Source organism: Musca domestica, unplaced genomic scaffold (genome assembly GCF_030504385.1).
Source record: "Musca domestica strain aabys unplaced genomic scaffold, Musca_domestica.polishedcontigs.V.1.1 8, whole genome shotgun sequence".
Lineage (NCBI taxonomy): Eukaryota > Metazoa > Arthropoda > Insecta > Diptera > Muscidae > Musca > Musca domestica.
Window position 1 is genome coordinate 18460249 of NW_026712409.1, and position 17919 is coordinate 18478167.

The window sequence follows — 17919 nt, forward strand, 5'->3', positions numbered from 1 at the left end:
GCTGCTGGGACAATGAACTGTCAAATCAATTTTAAAATTGATATTTATGAATGAAAAATTATTTAAATTCTTCAAAATTGTTGAAAAATGCATATTATAAGTACCTCAGATTGGAGTCGTATAATAACACATACAGGGTGAGAGAAAAAAAACTGGAACAAAGTCAAACGACATAAGTTTTACATTTTTTTAAATTTTTTTGAATGGAAGCAAAAAATTTCGGAAATAGCATCAAATTTTAGAATAAGTTTGGATTTGTTCGAATTGGTCACCTTGGCACGAAATATGGCCTTCAAACGGCCAATGAAGCCGTCACTCGCTGTCCGAATGTTGCTCTGCGATATTTTGGCCCATTTCCGGCGAAGCGCTTGCTTGAGGTGATCGACACTTTGGCATTTTTTAGTGCCAACCTTGCTTTCCAAAATACTCCAGACAAAATAGTCCAACGGATTGGTATCCGGAGATTTTGGTGGCCATTGTGGAAATGAAGCGAGGAACCTCATTTTGTAACCATTCTTGAGTGGCGCATGCTGAGTGCGATGGTGCTGAGTCCTGTTGGAATGTCTAAGGTTTGCGTACCCAAGACTTTAATACACTCTCCAGAATATTTTGGCGATAATATTCGGCATTTATTCTTATGTCACGGTCGATTGATACGAGCGGAGAGCGACCATCGGCTGTTATAACGGCCCACACCATGACCATGGCAGGCGCTTGGGTTCTGGTGGCCAACCGATTATTTTGTTTGTTTACAAACTGCTGGACAGCGAAGCAACTCTTTAGCTCTTTTGAGTCTATTTTCTTTCAGTTGAGGTGCAAGTTCTAAAACTTTTTGGAATTTCAATGGCTTTACCCCGAGCTCATTTTTCAGTATTTGCCGAATGGAATATTTCGATATGTTCAGCTCACGAGCCATTTTTCAGTCACTGCGACGCGGGTTTCGATCAAGTCGCTTCTTTACTTTTCGAACCATTTCTGCTGATGTTGCGGTTTTCTTTCGTCCACTTCCTTGATGTCGGGCTACGCTACCACGGTAACGAGCGATGGTATGAGACACAAAAGATTTATTCACGTTTAAATGTTGGAGTGCTCTAACGATAGCCACTTGTAATTTTCCAGCCAAATATAATGAAATCACACTATCACGCTTGAATTCCATCACGAATAACTATTTTCTGGAAAATTCCCACCAAAATGCTTTTCTACGATTGTAAACAATAGCTGTCACTGGAATAATTTTAACAGCTGTCGGACTAGTGGCTTAGAAATGAAAGTAGTCTGTAGTTGGTTGCAGTTTTTTCATCTTAGCCTGTATATATATATAAAATTTCATTTTTGTATGTCCGCATTTATATTAGGCATAGTTGTTGGAAAGAGAGGCAAAAGGAATAGATATGAAAACAAATTATCATACTGACACTTTTTTGGCAATTCCTTGTGGGTGTTTATTTTGTACCAAAATATTAACAACAATGACAGAAAAGACATTTGATGAAGCGCCAAAATTGCTGAAACGATAAAACTTTCCATTATTAAACTCACCTAGTATAAATTAGGACAACAAGCAAATCCCATGTTAGTCCGTGGGTGAACATGTTGTCTCCGTGTGTGAACATGGTCTTAGCTTCCATACGCAAATATATTCCATTTGAAATCGAAGACTTTTTCAATTTGCTTTTCACTGACATTCTTCTCGACTGGCAACACAAAGAAAACAACTCCAATGACAGAAGTAATTCTCGAATGACTGACATTGAAAAGAAAAGAGATTCATTACAAAACGACGAACAAAAAGCGAAATTTGTATTGTGTAAACAAAAACCTAAAAAACCTCCAGCTGGATTTGTCCAAATAGCTTTGTAGCCATCGAAAAAGAAGTGCCAAACATCAACATACGTCCCCCCAAATGACTTTTGATAATTAACGAGACCATAAGGAATTTTTGATTTTGTTGCGTTTTATTTTTCTTTAATTTGCAAACAAAGAAATAGAAAAAAGAACAGAAGCAGCAGGCGTCGTAATGGGCAATGCAGGAAGTTCAAGCATGCATAGGGAGCGTCACAAGTCTAGTGACATCTCAACGCCGAACTCACCTTTCAGAGAGCTACCTCAGCGCGGCGATGGTGCTGGGAGTGTTGGTGGTGGAGGAGGCGGTGGTATGGCGGCCGTAAGTGGTGGTCAGGCATTCACGTTCGACAAAAAACGTGATTCAGTATTGGCAGGTGGCTCGTCGCAAGAAGACGACGAAACAACATCCGAACCTTACTATACGAAAATTGGCAAAGCCTCAACCGAACAGTCGGCCTCCGACCCCTCAGACCCATTAAGCTCAGCTGAAACGCGCAAACGCTCTAGCAGCGTAACAGAGGGGGGCACAACTCCCAAGGAGATGACTTCACACGACACCACGAATGACAGTGAGTCGGTAAAGGAACAAGAAACTGGAGAAAACATGGAGTCACAAGACGACGAAAAGAATCCATCGTTTATTCCAACGGTTCTACGTTGGGATGGTGGCGGTCACAATGTTATGATTTGTGGTACCTTTACTAAATGGAAACCCATACCCATGGTACGAAGTCATGGTAATTTTGTAACAATTATCGATTTACCCGAAGGAGATCATCACTACAAATTCTATGTGGATGGTGAATGGAAACATGATCCGAAATTGGTAAGTTTGTTTACTTTATTCATGGAAAAAACAGTGACAACAACAACAAAATGCAAATGAATAAAAACAAAATCAATAAAACAATTTGGCAGGCAAATGCGACGCAAATATGTTCAGACATGCATACATACATATGTACGTACGCACATACATTGTATGTTTATCTATTGTTTATGACATGTATTTAGTTGTTGTGCAATATTCTCAATTATCAGGTTGACTGACGCTGACTGATTACACATTAACAAGAGCAAATCAATTTGTTTCTTCTATCTAATAGAAATAGAATGTCAATATATCGGATATCTCTGATACCTACTCCACAAAAGGTCAACATTTAGCGAATAGATTTTGATATAATTCCAAGACATAAACTCTAGGGGTCTCCCTCTTTTGTTACCTTGAAAATTCATAGAGTTCATATAGAACGAGAGAGTACTCCATTTGATGAATAATTTATCGTGCCGTAACAAAAAAAAAAAAATAAACCATGAGACCTCCGTGAAATCTTCAAAAATAACAATTTTCCCCAGAGATTTCTTACAACGGCCTTAGGGTGGGAATAAAAATCTGTAATCAAATCAAATAAATACTGCCACCAAATCAATTTTTGCAAGTCATATATCCATTATTACCCAATATATAATCGGAACATCACTTAGACATATAACATAATAATAATTATTTTTTTTCTTTTCAGAAAAGCGTAGAAAATGACACGGGCGAAACCACAAATTTGGTTTCGGTACGTCAATCTGATTTTGAAGTATTTCAAGCTTTAGCCAAAGACAGCGAAAATGCCGTAAACAACGCCGATAAGGAGTATTCACAAGAGGTGCCACAAACCAAGCCATGGGAAAAAGTATCCGGTCCACCAATATTGCCGCCACATCTCTTGCAAGTTATCCTGAACAAAGATACACCATTGTCGGTAAGTTGGTGGGGAAACAGAAAAATTTGTATGAGGAACCTCTCCGGTCTTTTGAGGGAAGATGTTCTGGCTTTCTCAGAGAAGACGTTTGGTCTTCTACGAGAAGTAGCTTTTTGCCGTCTAGAAGAAAACCTTTCGTTGTCGAAGGGAAGAACTTATGGTCTTCTTTGAAATGGCCTTTTTGAGTTTTATGAGAAGACCATTTGGTCTTCCATGAGAATACCGTCTGCCCTTCTATGAGAAGACCGTTTTGTCTTCTATGAGAAGACCCTTTGGTCTTCTATGAGGAGATGTTTTATTTTCTATGAGAAGCCCTTCTGCTCTTCTGTCCTTCTATGAGTAGACCTTTTGGTCTTCTATGAGAAGACCTTCTGGAGACCTTCTGGTCTTCTATGGGAAGACCTTCTGGTCTTCTGTGGGAAGACCTTCTGGTCTTCTATGGGAAGACCTTCTGGTCCTCTATGGAAAGACCTTCTGGTCTTCTATGGGAAGACCTTCTGGTCTTCTATGAGAAGACCTTCTGATCTTCTATGAGAAGACCGTTTGGTCTTCTATGGGAAGACCTTCTGGTCTTCTTTGGGAAGACCTTCTGGTCTTCTATGAGAAGACCTTCTGATCTTCTATGAGAAGACCGTTTGGTCTTCTATGAGAAGACCTTCTTGTCTTCTATGAGAAGACCTTCTGGTCTTATATAAGAAGAACTTTTCGTCTTCTATAAGAAGAACTTTTCGTCTTCTATGAGAAGACCCTTTGGTCTTCTATGAGAAGACCTTTTGATCTTCTATGAGAAGACCGTTTGGTCGTCCATTAGAAGACGTTTCGGTCTTCTATGAGAAGACCTTTGATCTTTTATGGTAAGACCTTTTGTCTACTACCTTTTGATCTTCTATGAGAAAACCTTTCCGTCTTTTATGAGAAGACCTTTTGTCTTCTATGGGAAGACCTTTTGGTCTTCTGTGAGAAGACCTTTTGCTCTTCTATGAGAAGACCCTTTCGTCTTCTATGAGTAGAGCCTTTTGTCTTCTATGAAAAGACCCTTGGTCTTCTATGAAAAGACGTCATTTTGGACTTCCATGAGAAGAACCTTTGGTCTTCCATGAGAATACCGTCTGCCCTTCTATGAGAAGACCGTTTTGTCTTCTATGAGAAGACCCTTTGGTCTTCTATGAGGAGATGTTTTGTCTTCTATGAGAAGCCCTTCTGCTCTTCTGTCCTTCTATAAAAATCCTTCTGGGCCTTTTTGTCATCTTTGTGAAGACCGTTTGGTCTTCTATGAGAAAAATTTTTTATTCTGCTGGGAGAAGACCAATTAGTCTTCCTGAGAAGACCTTTTGGTCTTCTATGAAGAAGACCTTTTGGTCTTCAATTACAAGGTCTGTAGAAAACACCGTTTTGTGTTCTATGAGAAGACCTTTTCTTTCCTATGCAAAGATATTTTGCTTTTCTCTGAAAAAGGGGGCTTCCTCAATGAGGGCGCCTATAACTCTTCTATAAAAAAAAACCTTAAATAACTAATATAACATTGTTATTCCTGTCTTTACATTACAGTGTGAACCAACATTGTTGCCTGAACCAAATCATGTCATGTTGAACCATTTGTATGCGCTCTCGATTAAGGATGGTGTTATGGTGCTCAGTGCAACACATCGCTATCGCAAGAAGTATGTCACCACCCTGTTGTACAAGCCAATATAGACATGTGATAGATCGATAACCATCTAACTAATATTTGGTCCTTGCTACCTATTTAAAAAAGTTAAATTTTATCAGTTTCTTTTTGTTGTAATTTTGAAATACACAAAATGAATTATGCTTCTATTATATGTTGTGTACAAAGGTATTGTATCATTCAAATATTTTACACAAAATGAAAGTTATGGGCAAGTGTTGTTTTATTTTAATTTTATTTAATCGTTTAGTTATAATATTAACATAAAATTTCGATGTAATCTATATATTTACCTAACCAAAAAGAAATAAAAAATATTAAAATAAAAAATGAAAAAAAAAAAATCAAACGTGAAATTGTGTTTCCATTACTTTATTTCATTTGACTAGTTCGTTTCTTTTGATTTTGTCATAGGTAATTTTTAAATACATTATTTATTGTTGTTGTCATTTATGTTTTGTTGGGGTTATTGTATAATATAAATGTTATTTTTTTTTTAAATTTGTAATATTTAATTATTATTATTGCTTGTTAAAATCCAAATTTATTAGCAAAATGTTTTTTTGTTTTGTTTTTATATTGAGATGTGTTTTTTTAGTATTTTTAATTAAAGCCCTTTTGATCACAAATTATGTGTTGTTGTTTTTTTAATAGATATGTGCTGCTTAAATGAGGTACAAACTATGTATGTCTTCTTTTACGTTTTAATTTTATGAATACAGGGGGGTGAGATGAAAAAACTGCAACCAAGTTCAGATAGCTGTCATTTCTAAGCCACTTGTCCGACAGCTGTTAAAATTATTCCAGTGACAGTACATTATATTGTTTACAAGAGCACAAAAGTATTTTGGTGAGATTTTTCCAGAAAAAAAGTTATTTGTAATGGAATTCAAGCGTGATAGTGTGATTTCTTTATAATTGGCTGGAAAGCAACAAGTGGCTATCGTTAGAGCACTCCAGCATTTAAATGTGAGTAAATGGTGAACTGCCGAATTTGGTTTTTTCCAATAAGAAAACATGCATTGTCCAGCAGTTTGTAAACAAACAAAATGATCGTGTTTACTTGCCAAAGAGGTCAACTAAAAATGTACACTATCGGTTGGCCACCAGAACTCAAGCGCCGACCATGGTGATGATGTGGGCCGCTATAACAGCCGATGGTCGCTCTCCGCTCGTATTAATCAAACGTGGCATCAGAATAAATTCCGAATATTATCGTGAACATATTCTGTAGGGTGTATTAAAGCCTTGGGCACGCAAATATTTTAACCGCAGACCTTGGACATTCCAACAGGACTCAGTACGCGCCACCCAAGAATGGTTAGAAAATGAGGTTCCTCGCTTCATTTCCAGCGCACAATGGCCACAAAAACCTCCGGATACCAATCCGTTGGACTATTGTCTTTGGAGTATTTGGGAAAGCAAGGTTGACACTTAAAAATTCCAAAGTGTCGGATACCTCAAAATCAAGCGCTCCGCCGGGAATGGGCCAAAAAACCGCAGAGCTACATTCAGGCAGCATGTGAGGGTTTCATTTCATTTTTTTCATTTTTTTTGAAGGCTATAATTCGTGCCAAAGGTGACCAATTCGAACAAATCTAAACTTATTCTAAAATTTGATGACATTTTTGCTTTAATTAAATAAAATTTAAAAAAGGTAGTATTTCGACGCAGAATGAAAAATATCAAGACATTTACTTGGAGCTGGTGTATTTAGTAACAGCCTTGGTACCTTCACTGACGTCATGCTTAGCCAATTCACCGGGCAACAATAGACGGACGGCGGTCTGGATTTCCCGACTGGTGATGGTTGAGCGCTTGTTGTAGTGGACCAAACGAGAGGCTTCGGTGGCAATACGTTCGAAGATATCGTTGACGAAACTGTTTATGATGCTCATAGCCTTGAAGGAGATACCGGTGTCGGGATGGACTTGCTTCAACATTTTGTAAATGTAGATAGCGCACGTAACTCTCCTTACGCTTGGTACGTCTCTTCGACTTGTGGCCCTTGGTTAGGTTCTTTTGGTTATTTTGTTGCAGTTTTTACATCTCACCCTGTATGTCTTTTTTTTCGTTTTAATTTTATGAATACTATTAATTATTTAAAACAATTATTATTATTTATGCTTGAACAAGTGTTTAGTTTTAGGAGATTTTTCTGTTTGCAAATGACACTAGCCAACAAAAAATGTGGTGTGGTTTTCTTAGGAAATCAATTTGATTTTAATCCGATTTTATTTTATTTTTTATATTCAAGAAATTAATAGATTTTTTGGTGGACGGGACTTAATCAGTTGAGGTTTTATTTAAAGTCAATAAATTTCAAATTTCGATAAACTAACTTATAACAAAGTAAACTTGTAAATTGAACATTTTCAGGATATTTTTTAAAACAAAGGCAACGGATAAATAATTGTAATTGTTTTTTTTTAAGAATATTTTTTTTTTAAATTTAAATAACAATAATTGTAGGCTAGTGTTTTTTTTTTTCTTATCATATGGCTTTATTATATAACAAGATAATGGACATGATAAAATATCTTTTGAATACCACTATTTTATGCTATAACTACCAAATGTTAAAATTCAAGCATGAAACGACAGACTTAAAAGGAACAATAATTGTCATCTTCGATGTTACAGTGAATTGAGTATTGCATTGTTTTGTTTTTTGTTTTTTTTTATTTCCTATTCTTGCCTAATTAATAAATATGTATGTATACTTTTGTAGAACTTTTACTACTATGAGAAAATTTTGTTAATTAATATTGTTTTTCAAATTTTCTTTTAAGCTTTTCTTGTCCTCTCAAAAACAAAATGTTAACAGTTCAAACGAAAATGCATGGTTTTTCAGATTTGCATTTAAAGCTACATATCTTTCTTCATTAACTCCTCCAGCTGTTCGCTGTTTAAAAATGATGAAGAGATTTTCATTGCCACCTTTTCTTGTTGCTCATCACCAGCGCCACCGACAACACCACTAACACCCACCAATTCTTCTTGCTCGGGTGGCCTTAACTCCTTGGCAATTTTGTAATTTTCATACATATCTTCGGTTACATTTTGAAATTCCGAACGTTTATCACACAGGGCTTTGGAGAAAAATTCAGCAAATAAACGACTCATAAATTGTTCTTTGACCGATGGCCACCAGCCTTCTAGGAAACCAATATGACCACCTCGGGCCGTGACAACAATGGCCACGTGCGAGCATTCTTCAGCCGCCTTAATGGGTATGGCGTCCAGTGGCTGGAAGGGATCATCGGCTGCACTCAGGCACAGTGTAGGCACCGTAATTCTGTGTAGTTTATCATGTAACGTGGCATCAGTATAATAATCATCGACATGGGCATAACCAAATTGTTTGGATGTAAATAAGGCATCGAATTCTTTGATGGTTTTACACTGGAAAACAAAAGAAAAAATATTTAAAAAAAATACTAAACCAATTTTCAGCATGCAAGATTGAATTGTGAAACTCAGGTGTCCTCAGGAAGTCATACAGGTTTAAGTTTTTTTCTTAAGACTCAGGTCTTAGGTCGGTCCTTTGGAGACAAGTAAATTACCCTAAAATCATTGGTTTTTATACGCTCCACAATTCTATTGTCATTCCGTTTGTAACTGCTCGAGATATTTTTGATAAATCCTACAAGTATACAGGGTGAGATGAAAAAACTGCAACCAACTTCAATTATTCCAGTGATAGCTCATTATATTGTTTACAAGCGTACAAAAGCATTTTTGTGAGAATTTTCCAGAAAAAATAACTATTCGTGATGGAATTCAAGCGTGATATTCTGATTTATTTATATTTGGCCGGAAACCCGCAAGTGGCTATCGTTAGAGCACTCCAGCATTTAAATGTGAATAAATCTTTTGTGTCCCGTACCATTGCTCGTTATGGTTACAAAATGAGGTTCCTCCGGATACCAATCCGTTGGACTATTGTGTCTGGAGTATGTTGGAAAGCAAGGTTGGTAGTAAAAAATACCAAAGTGTCGATCACCTCAAGCAAGTGCCTCACCTCCCCATATTCGGTATATGCAAGATTTACGGGAATTATTTCAAAATTCGTATTTGAAGATTGACAAAAAAGTTTGTATGCAGGTCCACCCCTTCGTATTGCCCCCATACAACGGTACCTCCCGATATTCGATATTTTCATGATTTTAGCGACATTATTCACTGGAACTGTTTAAAATTTCGTATTTGAAGTTCGTAATGGGTACTACAGCCTATGACGAAAAATTTCGTATATTTTTTTCTACAAAAAAGTATTTATAAAATAAAATATATTATACACACCATTAAAATTTTATCCATATCTATGTCATCGCACATTTTGAAAATTTCACAGCTTTTCAGAGTATTACAGAGGCTATTTGTTAAATGTCTGCCAAGTAGATTATTCAATATGGGCTTCTCTATGCTCTTCGTTCCTGCAAAAACAAATCCCTAGTCAGTACAAGGGAAAATAAATAAATGCACTAGTGTTACATACCCTTGTGAACATCCCAAGGCACTGATATAATGTTTGCGGCACCCAAATATGTGCGGGCCTCTTCACTTTTACGCACCAGATAATTTCCTGTGCAATAAAAAAATTCAATAATTTTTATTTTTTCAAAAAAAAAAAAGCAAAAATATTTTGAACTCACCCAAAATCAAGCCACCCATTGATATCCCGGTAGCACCCAGCTTATCTTTGGGCACACTTTTGCCCACATGCCTTACCACCTCGGAGAGGTCCTCGCAGTTTGAGGCACAATATAGACGTGGCGTTTTCAATTCAATGCCACCCAAACCGCGATTATTGAAAACAACAACACGCAAACTAACTTGACTAGCGGCTAAAACTAAACACTTAATATATTCGGCCTGAGATTCACCTGTTAAACCAGGTAATATAATGACACATGGACTATCGTCGGCGCAGCCATCCTCCATCCAATCTAATGCTACTTCGCCGCCATCGGTCAGCCTTAAGATTTCTCTGTAAAGAAATTTATATTTAATTTATCTCTAATAATGAAATGTTCAACAACCCCACCTTCGATAGTTAATATTTGGTAATGTTTGAGATCTAATAATACTGGCAAATACCGTTTGGGCCCGACTTTCGAAACACCAAAATGTCGGCCAATATTTGACATCCAATGTTGGTATATAACGATATAAAAATGTTTTAAAAGGTCCATCGGAACAGGCTAAAATTGGACGCTGTAAATAATGAGGGATGTTAAATAATTTTTTTTGCTATTGTTTTTATTAAAATTTGATACTTTAAGAAAACACAATTGATAATGACCGCTTTTAATTAAAGAAAAACACTTTATTATCTTTATTACTTATTGTCAAGTGAGTTGCCTTTCAAAGCAAAAGTCAAAAAATATATACTCTCTTGCCATCAAATTTTAAAGAGAGAGAATGAAAACAAATCAAGTTAACGGTAGCAAAGAGAATGTGTCTGACCAAAAGAGAACGTGAAACATCAAATATCGATAATTTCCACAATCGATATCTTCCCGTTTATTACTTTCAGAGTATAAATTTATTAATTTATTAAAAAAGTACTAAGATTTTACTTACCTTAACTACTTGTATTAAATAATAAACTACATATCCTAATATTGCAAATGCCCATAAATGTAGACGTGGTATGTTTGTCAAATATACAACTACAGAGTATAACATTTTTGTTTTGTAATTCGTTTATAGGTTTTTCTTTTTGATATATGTGAATAGCAAAATTTCCACCTCTCAAAGTTTTGAACTTTATCTAATACTGTTGCATAGAAACGTTGATTATCTGAAATGAAAAGAAAACAATATAAATTAGTTATCAATCGTGAAATGGAAATTGTTATAAATAAAATATATATTTATTATCAAAAAAAAAAAATGTCGGGACCTTTGTCATATCTAAGTCATACGAAGGTCAGCATAAAACTCTTAATATCTATGCGCGATAAAAGTAATTAATCAAATAGGTATAACGAATTTCTTTCATGACTACGAATTCGATAAAAAAAAACTATTGTTTTCAACTTGGATGTAGAATTTATTTTCGAAAATGTATTTTTTCAAGAATATTTTTTCTATCAAAAAAAAAAAAAAAAAAATGCCTGATATAATCGGAAATATATTTAAAAAATAAATAACAAATTAAAAATTGTTATTATTATGTAAACATCTTTGGAGCGGCCCCGAAATGGCTGTTTTCTCTTACTGAGTAAATTTTCCAGTAAGATTTTTAAAACTCTCAATAACTTAACTGTCAAAATTGCTCTCTTTACTTTACTGGACATTTATTTGTAAAAAACATTGCGTTTTTCGCCGAAAATTATTAAATTATAAACTGACAACCAAAAATGTCAAATTACAGCTGTTAATGACATCAAAAAAGTAAAAAAGAGAGAAATTCCTCACGGAATTGGTATTCGTGATTCGACTATTACCGAAAATATATTACCCCATGTAAAGTAGTGTAGGGTATAAAAATTGGCGCCCAATGCATGATTTTTACTCCCGTACAAATCTGTGATGTCAACTTTTTTTCGACTCACCTCGATAAGACGCACCTAATACAGAATGAGTATTCGCAAGAATGCTTTTGATGAGACATTTAGATGAGATAATTTCTTGACATTTATTCGTTTGTAATAAATGTATGTGTGTGTGCGAGTAATTATACAGTTCAAGTGTTTTGTCTAGAATCAAGTTTTCATTGAAATAGACTTTAACCTTTTTTTTCATTTATATAATTATATGCGAATATACATTACATACACCAAGTATTTACGCGCGAGTTAAATTGTAGAACAGCCAGTTAGATAACCGAACAGATAAATTATCTGTCATATATTTGAACTGAGCACCACTCGACTTCAAAGCTAATGTTTCCCCCTTTGGACTATTCCAGTGTTGATGAGCACAAAACATATTATTATTTTATGACTAATATTTTGAAATTATGACCCAACCGCCACTGCCGTCCATTTCGATGGAAATGGACTTTCGACTCAAGAGAAGCAAAAAGCAATGAAAGCAGTTATAAATTTAAAACAAAAAAAATCAGATTTACGTTAGTTGCAAAGTAATTTATAAAATATACAATTTAATTAATTTTATTGGCATAAAATAAACAAATGATTTTTATTAAAAGTAAATAAAGAAATTGTTAATTAGATTGTGAATTAATACTTTTACATGGAGTAAGTGCATTGGCCGAATTCTCGGCTTGATCCGGCACTTATGATTTATAACTTTGCTTTGGGGTTACATTTCCAGTTAGTTATCTCCTTCCTTTCACTCTAACGAAAATATGCAAATTTGTCAATAAGTCAGTGTTTTCCAAACAGATTTTGCAGCGATTGAGTTGATCTTGTAAAAACATTTTTATTTGATTTTGTATCGGGGCCGACTATATGATACCCTAAACCACTATGCACATTTAAAAGAGTTCCCGTAACAAAAGAATTTATTTAAAGTAGATCATACCACCTATCAACATTTGGTTTTAGAGCAGCTATAGTTTAGTTTCAGAGGAACTAATATATGGAAGGCATATCCAATCCTTAATCGATTTTCACTAAATTTAATTGTGACATTTTAATCTTTTGTACCAAATAACATTGCTATAGAGAATCGAGAAGTATTATTTTCAAAAAATATATATCAGAGACGAATTCCACCAAATGGAAACGCACGTCCCGAAATTCACTCCATTTGGGCTGATATTAGCCATTATTTGCTCAATAAACCTGAAATCGGATTAAGGATATATATGGGAGCTATATTCAAATCTGAAGCGATCTTAATCAAATTTAGCAGAGGTATTTCCGAGCTCTATAAGATATCTTATACCAAATATGATTGTTGTCGAATGCAGATTAAGAATGTGAGGGACTTAAACACCAAATCGGACGAAAATACGTTTCATATGAAAGCTATAGCTATATCTGAACCGATTTTCACCAAATTTGATGTACTTGCTTCTATGCTGAATTCCATCGGAAGTGCCAAATTTCAGGTTATTTGGACCGATATTGGCCATTTGGTGCACAATTAACTCGGCATCGTTTGAAGATATATATGGAAGCTATATCCAAATCTGAAGCGATCTTGATCAAATTTGGCAGAGGTATTTCCGAGCTCTATAAGATATCTTATACCAAATATGATCGTTGTCGAATGCATATTACTAATGTGAGGAGCTTAAACACCAAATCGCATGAAACATATATATGGGAGCTATAGATATATCAGACACGATTTTCACCAAATTTGATGTACTTGCTTCTATGCTGAATTCCATCGGAAGTGTGAAATTTCAGGTTATTTGGACTGATATTGGCCATTTGGTGTACAATTAACCTGAAATCGGTTGGAGATATACGGAAGCTGGATATCCTTATTTGAAATGAACCAACCTCGAAATAATTGTACAATTTGTTACATTTATTTTTGCATTTTATAGCATACTTCTAGGCGCTCTCATAGTATTAAAATGGTATAACATGTGAAAACTTGACTCGATATTAGCGACATTATTCACCAGAGTTGTTTCAAATTTCTTATTTAGAGTTCGTAACGGGAACTACAGAAAATTGTCTATTAGGGCTAGGTCTTCGTGTAGGCCCCATATATCAGTACCTTCCTACATTCGCTATTTTGACGGTTTTAGTTACAATATTTACCGAAATTGTTTGAAATTTCGTATTTGAAGTTCGTAATAGGTACTACAGCCTGTGACAGAAAATTGTGTAAAGAGTCCAATATAACGGCTATATTCGGTATTTTTAAGATTTTAACAGATATTTTAACGGAAACGGAACTTACTGCTTTTTTACTCATATTTAATTATTTTAGCATTTTAATTCAATAATTTATTTAAAAAACAAGTAAGCAAAGGCTACAGTCGAGCGGGGCCGACCGTTGAATACCCTACAACACTACAATAAACGATACAGTTTATATAGGCGAATTACAAATAATAAAAGAAAACCACCAGGTTTCGTTCTCTAATTTTCGAATAATAGCAACTTAAACTAATTTGCTCATTTCCAATATATTGGTAGATGTTGCACGTAAATGGTCTTCCTAGATCTGGAACCAATATTTCCCAAAGACCTTTAATCTCTCAGAAGTGGCAAAAGATTAACATTTATTATTGTTTTTTGACTGAAACGCATCTATATGAGATACAGCCATTTGACTATATTCTTTAACGAAATCAGCGTTAACGAAATAGTCAGAAGTGCGTCTTTGCTGTATTTGTGAATTCTCCAAAAATTCACTGGAATGGACATTTTCGTATTTTGTCTATAAAAGTTGGCAAACTATTTCACACATTGAATATTTTTGGATGGCCATCCAAAACTGCTTGGCTTTTGCAATGCCCGTGAAGATCGGGCAATAATTACGACCTGCTAACAATTTTGCAGTTTTTTTTGGTCCATTTCAACCCCTAAATATATGGCGATCATCTCCAAAAAGAGTAGGCTTCTATTCTGACCCTCATCTGATCCCCATACAAAATTTCGTTAGGATCGGGCCATAAATGCGATCTGTATATGATATCCTCATATCCTAACTACTTAGTTTTGTTAGCTGTAGAAATATTACCAAATGTTTAATTCAAAATGAAAATATGCCAAAAATATGACAAAATTGAAAAAATATGAGAAAATTTTAAAAAATCAATATTTTCATCTTTAGAGAGATGTTTTTTATGCGATTTTTTAGACGTTTTTTCTTTCCTGCCAAGAGGCCATTCTGAATTAATGAGAACTGTCGAAATCCGTTCAGCCGTTCTCGACATATAAGACATCTTTCAAGCATATCTTCTTTGGAAGACATATATATCGCACATATTTTGCTATATATCCGTTTTGTTGGATGTTAACATCAATGTAAAGATCAGGAGTAACCTTGTCATGGCTTTGTGATTTCGCCGGGATTTAAAATATTCGCGGTTTAATGAAAAATTTTGAATTTTCCAACAGAAAAGATATGGTATATTTAACCCGCTAAATATTATCCGATGACCACCCAAATTGGTAGGCTTCTTCCCCGCCCTAAACTCTAGCTACTTCCGAAATTCCGCGTCGATTGGTCTATAATTGCGACCTGTATGGCTACTGCAAAATCCGACATTTTTTCAGTATTTGGTCCATTTCAACCCCTAAACATTTGGCGATCATCTCCAAAAGAAATAGGGTTCTATTCTGACCCTAACCGCACCTTCGTGCAAAATTTCGTAAGGATCGGGCCATAATTGCGACCTGTAGAGTGATTACAAATTAACATGGACAGACGGACAGACGGACAGACGGACGGACGGACATACATAGCTAGATCGACTCAGCTCGGCGAGCTAGGAAGATCCATATATACTTTCCTATGTGGGAAACCAATATTTCGAGGTGTTACATAAATTCTGGCCCAATCAAACTTATAATACCCCCAACACATAGTGTTGTAGGGTATAAAAAAACACCAAGTAACATTGGTGAACGTGGCCTTTCAGGGTCATATTTTTAAAATTCTATGCTTCTTCTCAGGCTTATCAACCGGACCCGGGATCCTAGATTTTTTAACCGAAAATCCGGATTTAAGACCCGCGCCAGACCCGAATCCACTTACCCGATATAGATAGGAATCGTTTGAAAGCCTATGAAAATACCTATACAATCAGTGGTCACATGATGGGGTTATTTATAAGCAGTCCGGAAGTTATAGTAAAATTATCGATATTTTGGACCCGAATTTTTTTAAAAAATACCCAAAAAGTGGAAAAAGGGCCCATTATGAGGTTCAACAAAATTTATGCTAAATTATAGCTGATACTCTTACAGTTTCAAAATACAGCAATTTGTGCTAATACCTTTTTAGGTTTCAGAGATATGGGTCTTTACAGCTTTCAAACAATATCCATATTGTCTATATCGGGTAAGTGGATCCGGTTCTAGCCCGGACTTTCAGGTCAAAAATCTGGGGTACCTGGTCCGTCCCCAAGAAAAAGTAGTTTCCCGAAATCAGGGTACCTCTGGAAAAAAATTACTAAAAGAGAGTTAAGTCATTATTTCTCCTCAATTATTCATGGTTGAAGGAATTGTTTCTCAAAGAAAATGCTTTTCATGGGAGTATATACATAATTCCATCTGGATATTTTCGGGCTGAATGTCGGAAAAGTCGGACCTTAACTATTTTGAAATTTTGTTTTTATTTAATTTTTAAAAACTTATTTGGAATAGTATTTTCCATTCGCATTAAAAAAAAAATTAAAGATAATTTTCATAGAACAAGAATCGACCCAGAAACCATTTAAAATCATTTTTCCACCATTAAGTTACAAACGTGCTTACAAACTTCATAATTCTTCAACGAGAGACAAAAAAGAAACATACAAATTAACAGACCATTTGGCAGGCATTAGTGTTGTGGTTTCCTACAAAATTGGCATTACAAACATAACACTCAATGTCACATAAACACATACAGACACACACACACACAGACAAACAATAAGGTTTAAATCACATTTTCCCAAAAAGAGGGTTAAATTCATGTTCACGTGGAAACGTTCAATGCTATATAATCTAATTTGGAAAATGTAAACAAGCAGAGAAGTACACATGATATTTGACAAAGGAATAAACATAGACACATATACATATATACAAACATATGTAAAATCTAGTAATGCGTATTTATTCCTATGAATTGTAATTAACATTTGTTTTATGTAAATATTACTAAAGTTTTATTTCCATGCAACTTCAATTTGATTTTCCTTCATTGACACACACACACACTCACACACAGAAGAAAATAAAAGTTTTGACCCACTCCGTAATTTTATGTTTGCCATTGCATACTTTTGGGGAGCTATACTATACACCAATGACAAAAGCAGTAACTTGTGTATTGTATGTACGAAAGAAAGTGGTTCCTTTTTTTGGGGTCATAACAAGCAATTAAGTTACACACTATATAGGTAGCCATATATACTATATGTTGACACTTGAATATATCACATATAGTATGTCGATATGTACATATATATGTGTAACCCTTATCTCCATTGGTTTTATCTAAAATCACAATTAGGTTTTTGTAAAATAATGTCCACTGCATTGGGTTGTTGTTTTTCTTTTTGTTTTCTATTGTTTCTTTTTTTTTTTTGTCATACCCGAAATTGCGTGACACCAACTGAAGTTCCTTTTACGAAGAAGAAAATCTGCTACTCAGAGTCAAGTCATTTGATTAATGCCTTATTGACAGTGGAAAATACGTAGGTATTTATTTTCGTGGTGTTGTTTTTTCTTTTCGTCGTCTTCAATTACACAATTTTTATTATTACATAATTTTTGTTAAACACTTTGGACGCTTTTTAACGAAATTTCCAAAAGAAACATTTAACTGCCTGCAATTATTGTTACACTTGCAAATAATAATCAGTGTCGGAGGAAGAAGAAGAACGAACGAACGAACAACTTGTGATAATGAGATGAATATTCTTCTTTAAATTTTTTGTTTTGTTTTGTTTAAATCCAATTGACAAGGTTTTTAGAGAATGTGGCTTCCTTCGTTTCGTTTCTGCGAGGGCAAGTGGCGTTCAGTTCCACTGCACTTTTATAA

General features: G+C 35.0%; 2 protein-coding genes across 2 annotated transcripts; one reads left to right on the plus strand and one right to left on the minus strand.

The window, feature by feature from the left end:
* The first annotated feature begins 1702 nt into the window (after positions 1 to 1702).
* Positions 1703 to 5623, plus strand: LOC101897466 (5'-AMP-activated protein kinase subunit beta-1). The gene is made up of 3 exons (XM_005183686.4): positions 1703 to 2674; positions 3375 to 3605; positions 5154 to 5623. The coding sequence occupies exons 1-3, from the start codon at positions 2021 to 2023 to the stop codon at positions 5298 to 5300; spliced, it is 1032 nt and encodes a 343-aa protein (XP_005183743.1). The 5' UTR covers positions 1703 to 2020; the 3' UTR covers positions 5301 to 5623.
* A 2102-nt stretch (positions 5624 to 7725) lies between these two features.
* On the minus strand, positions 7726 to 17919 carry LOC101897635 (phospholipase ABHD3). The gene is made up of 7 exons (XM_005183687.4): positions 17471 to 17919; positions 10864 to 11083; positions 10325 to 10494; positions 9933 to 10267; positions 9776 to 9862; positions 9580 to 9713; positions 7726 to 8679 (listed from the first exon to the last, which is right to left on the minus strand). The coding sequence occupies exons 2-7, from the start codon at positions 10966 to 10968 to the stop codon at positions 8143 to 8145; spliced, it is 1368 nt and encodes a 455-aa protein (XP_005183744.1). The 5' UTR covers positions 10969 to 11083; positions 17471 to 17919; the 3' UTR covers positions 7726 to 8142.

Bases quoted from the DNA above. Each gene is read 5' to 3' on its own strand.
- LOC101897466 (XM_005183686.4), top strand. From the start codon at position 2,021: ATGGGCAATGCAGGAAGTTCAAGCATGCATAGGGAGCGTCACAAGTCT. The intron at 2,675-3,374 runs GTAAGTTTGTTT...TTTTCTTTTCAG, and splicing joins GGAAACATGATCCGAAATTG to AAAAGCGTAGAAAATGACAC. The intron at 3,606-5,153 runs GTAAGTTGGTGG...TTTACATTACAG, and splicing joins ACAAAGATACACCATTGTCG to TGTGAACCAACATTGTTGCC.
- LOC101897635 (XM_005183687.4), bottom strand. From the start codon at position 10,968: ATGTTATACTCTGTAGTTGTATATTTGACAAACATACCACGTCTACAT. The intron at 10,268-10,324 runs GTGGGGTTGTTG...ATTTCTTTACAG, and splicing joins CCAAATATTAACTATCGAAG to AGAAATCTTAAGGCTGACCG. The intron at 8,680-9,579 runs GTGTGTATAATA...TTTGTTTTCCAG, and splicing joins ATATGGATAAAATTTTAATG to TGTAAAACCATCAAAGAATT.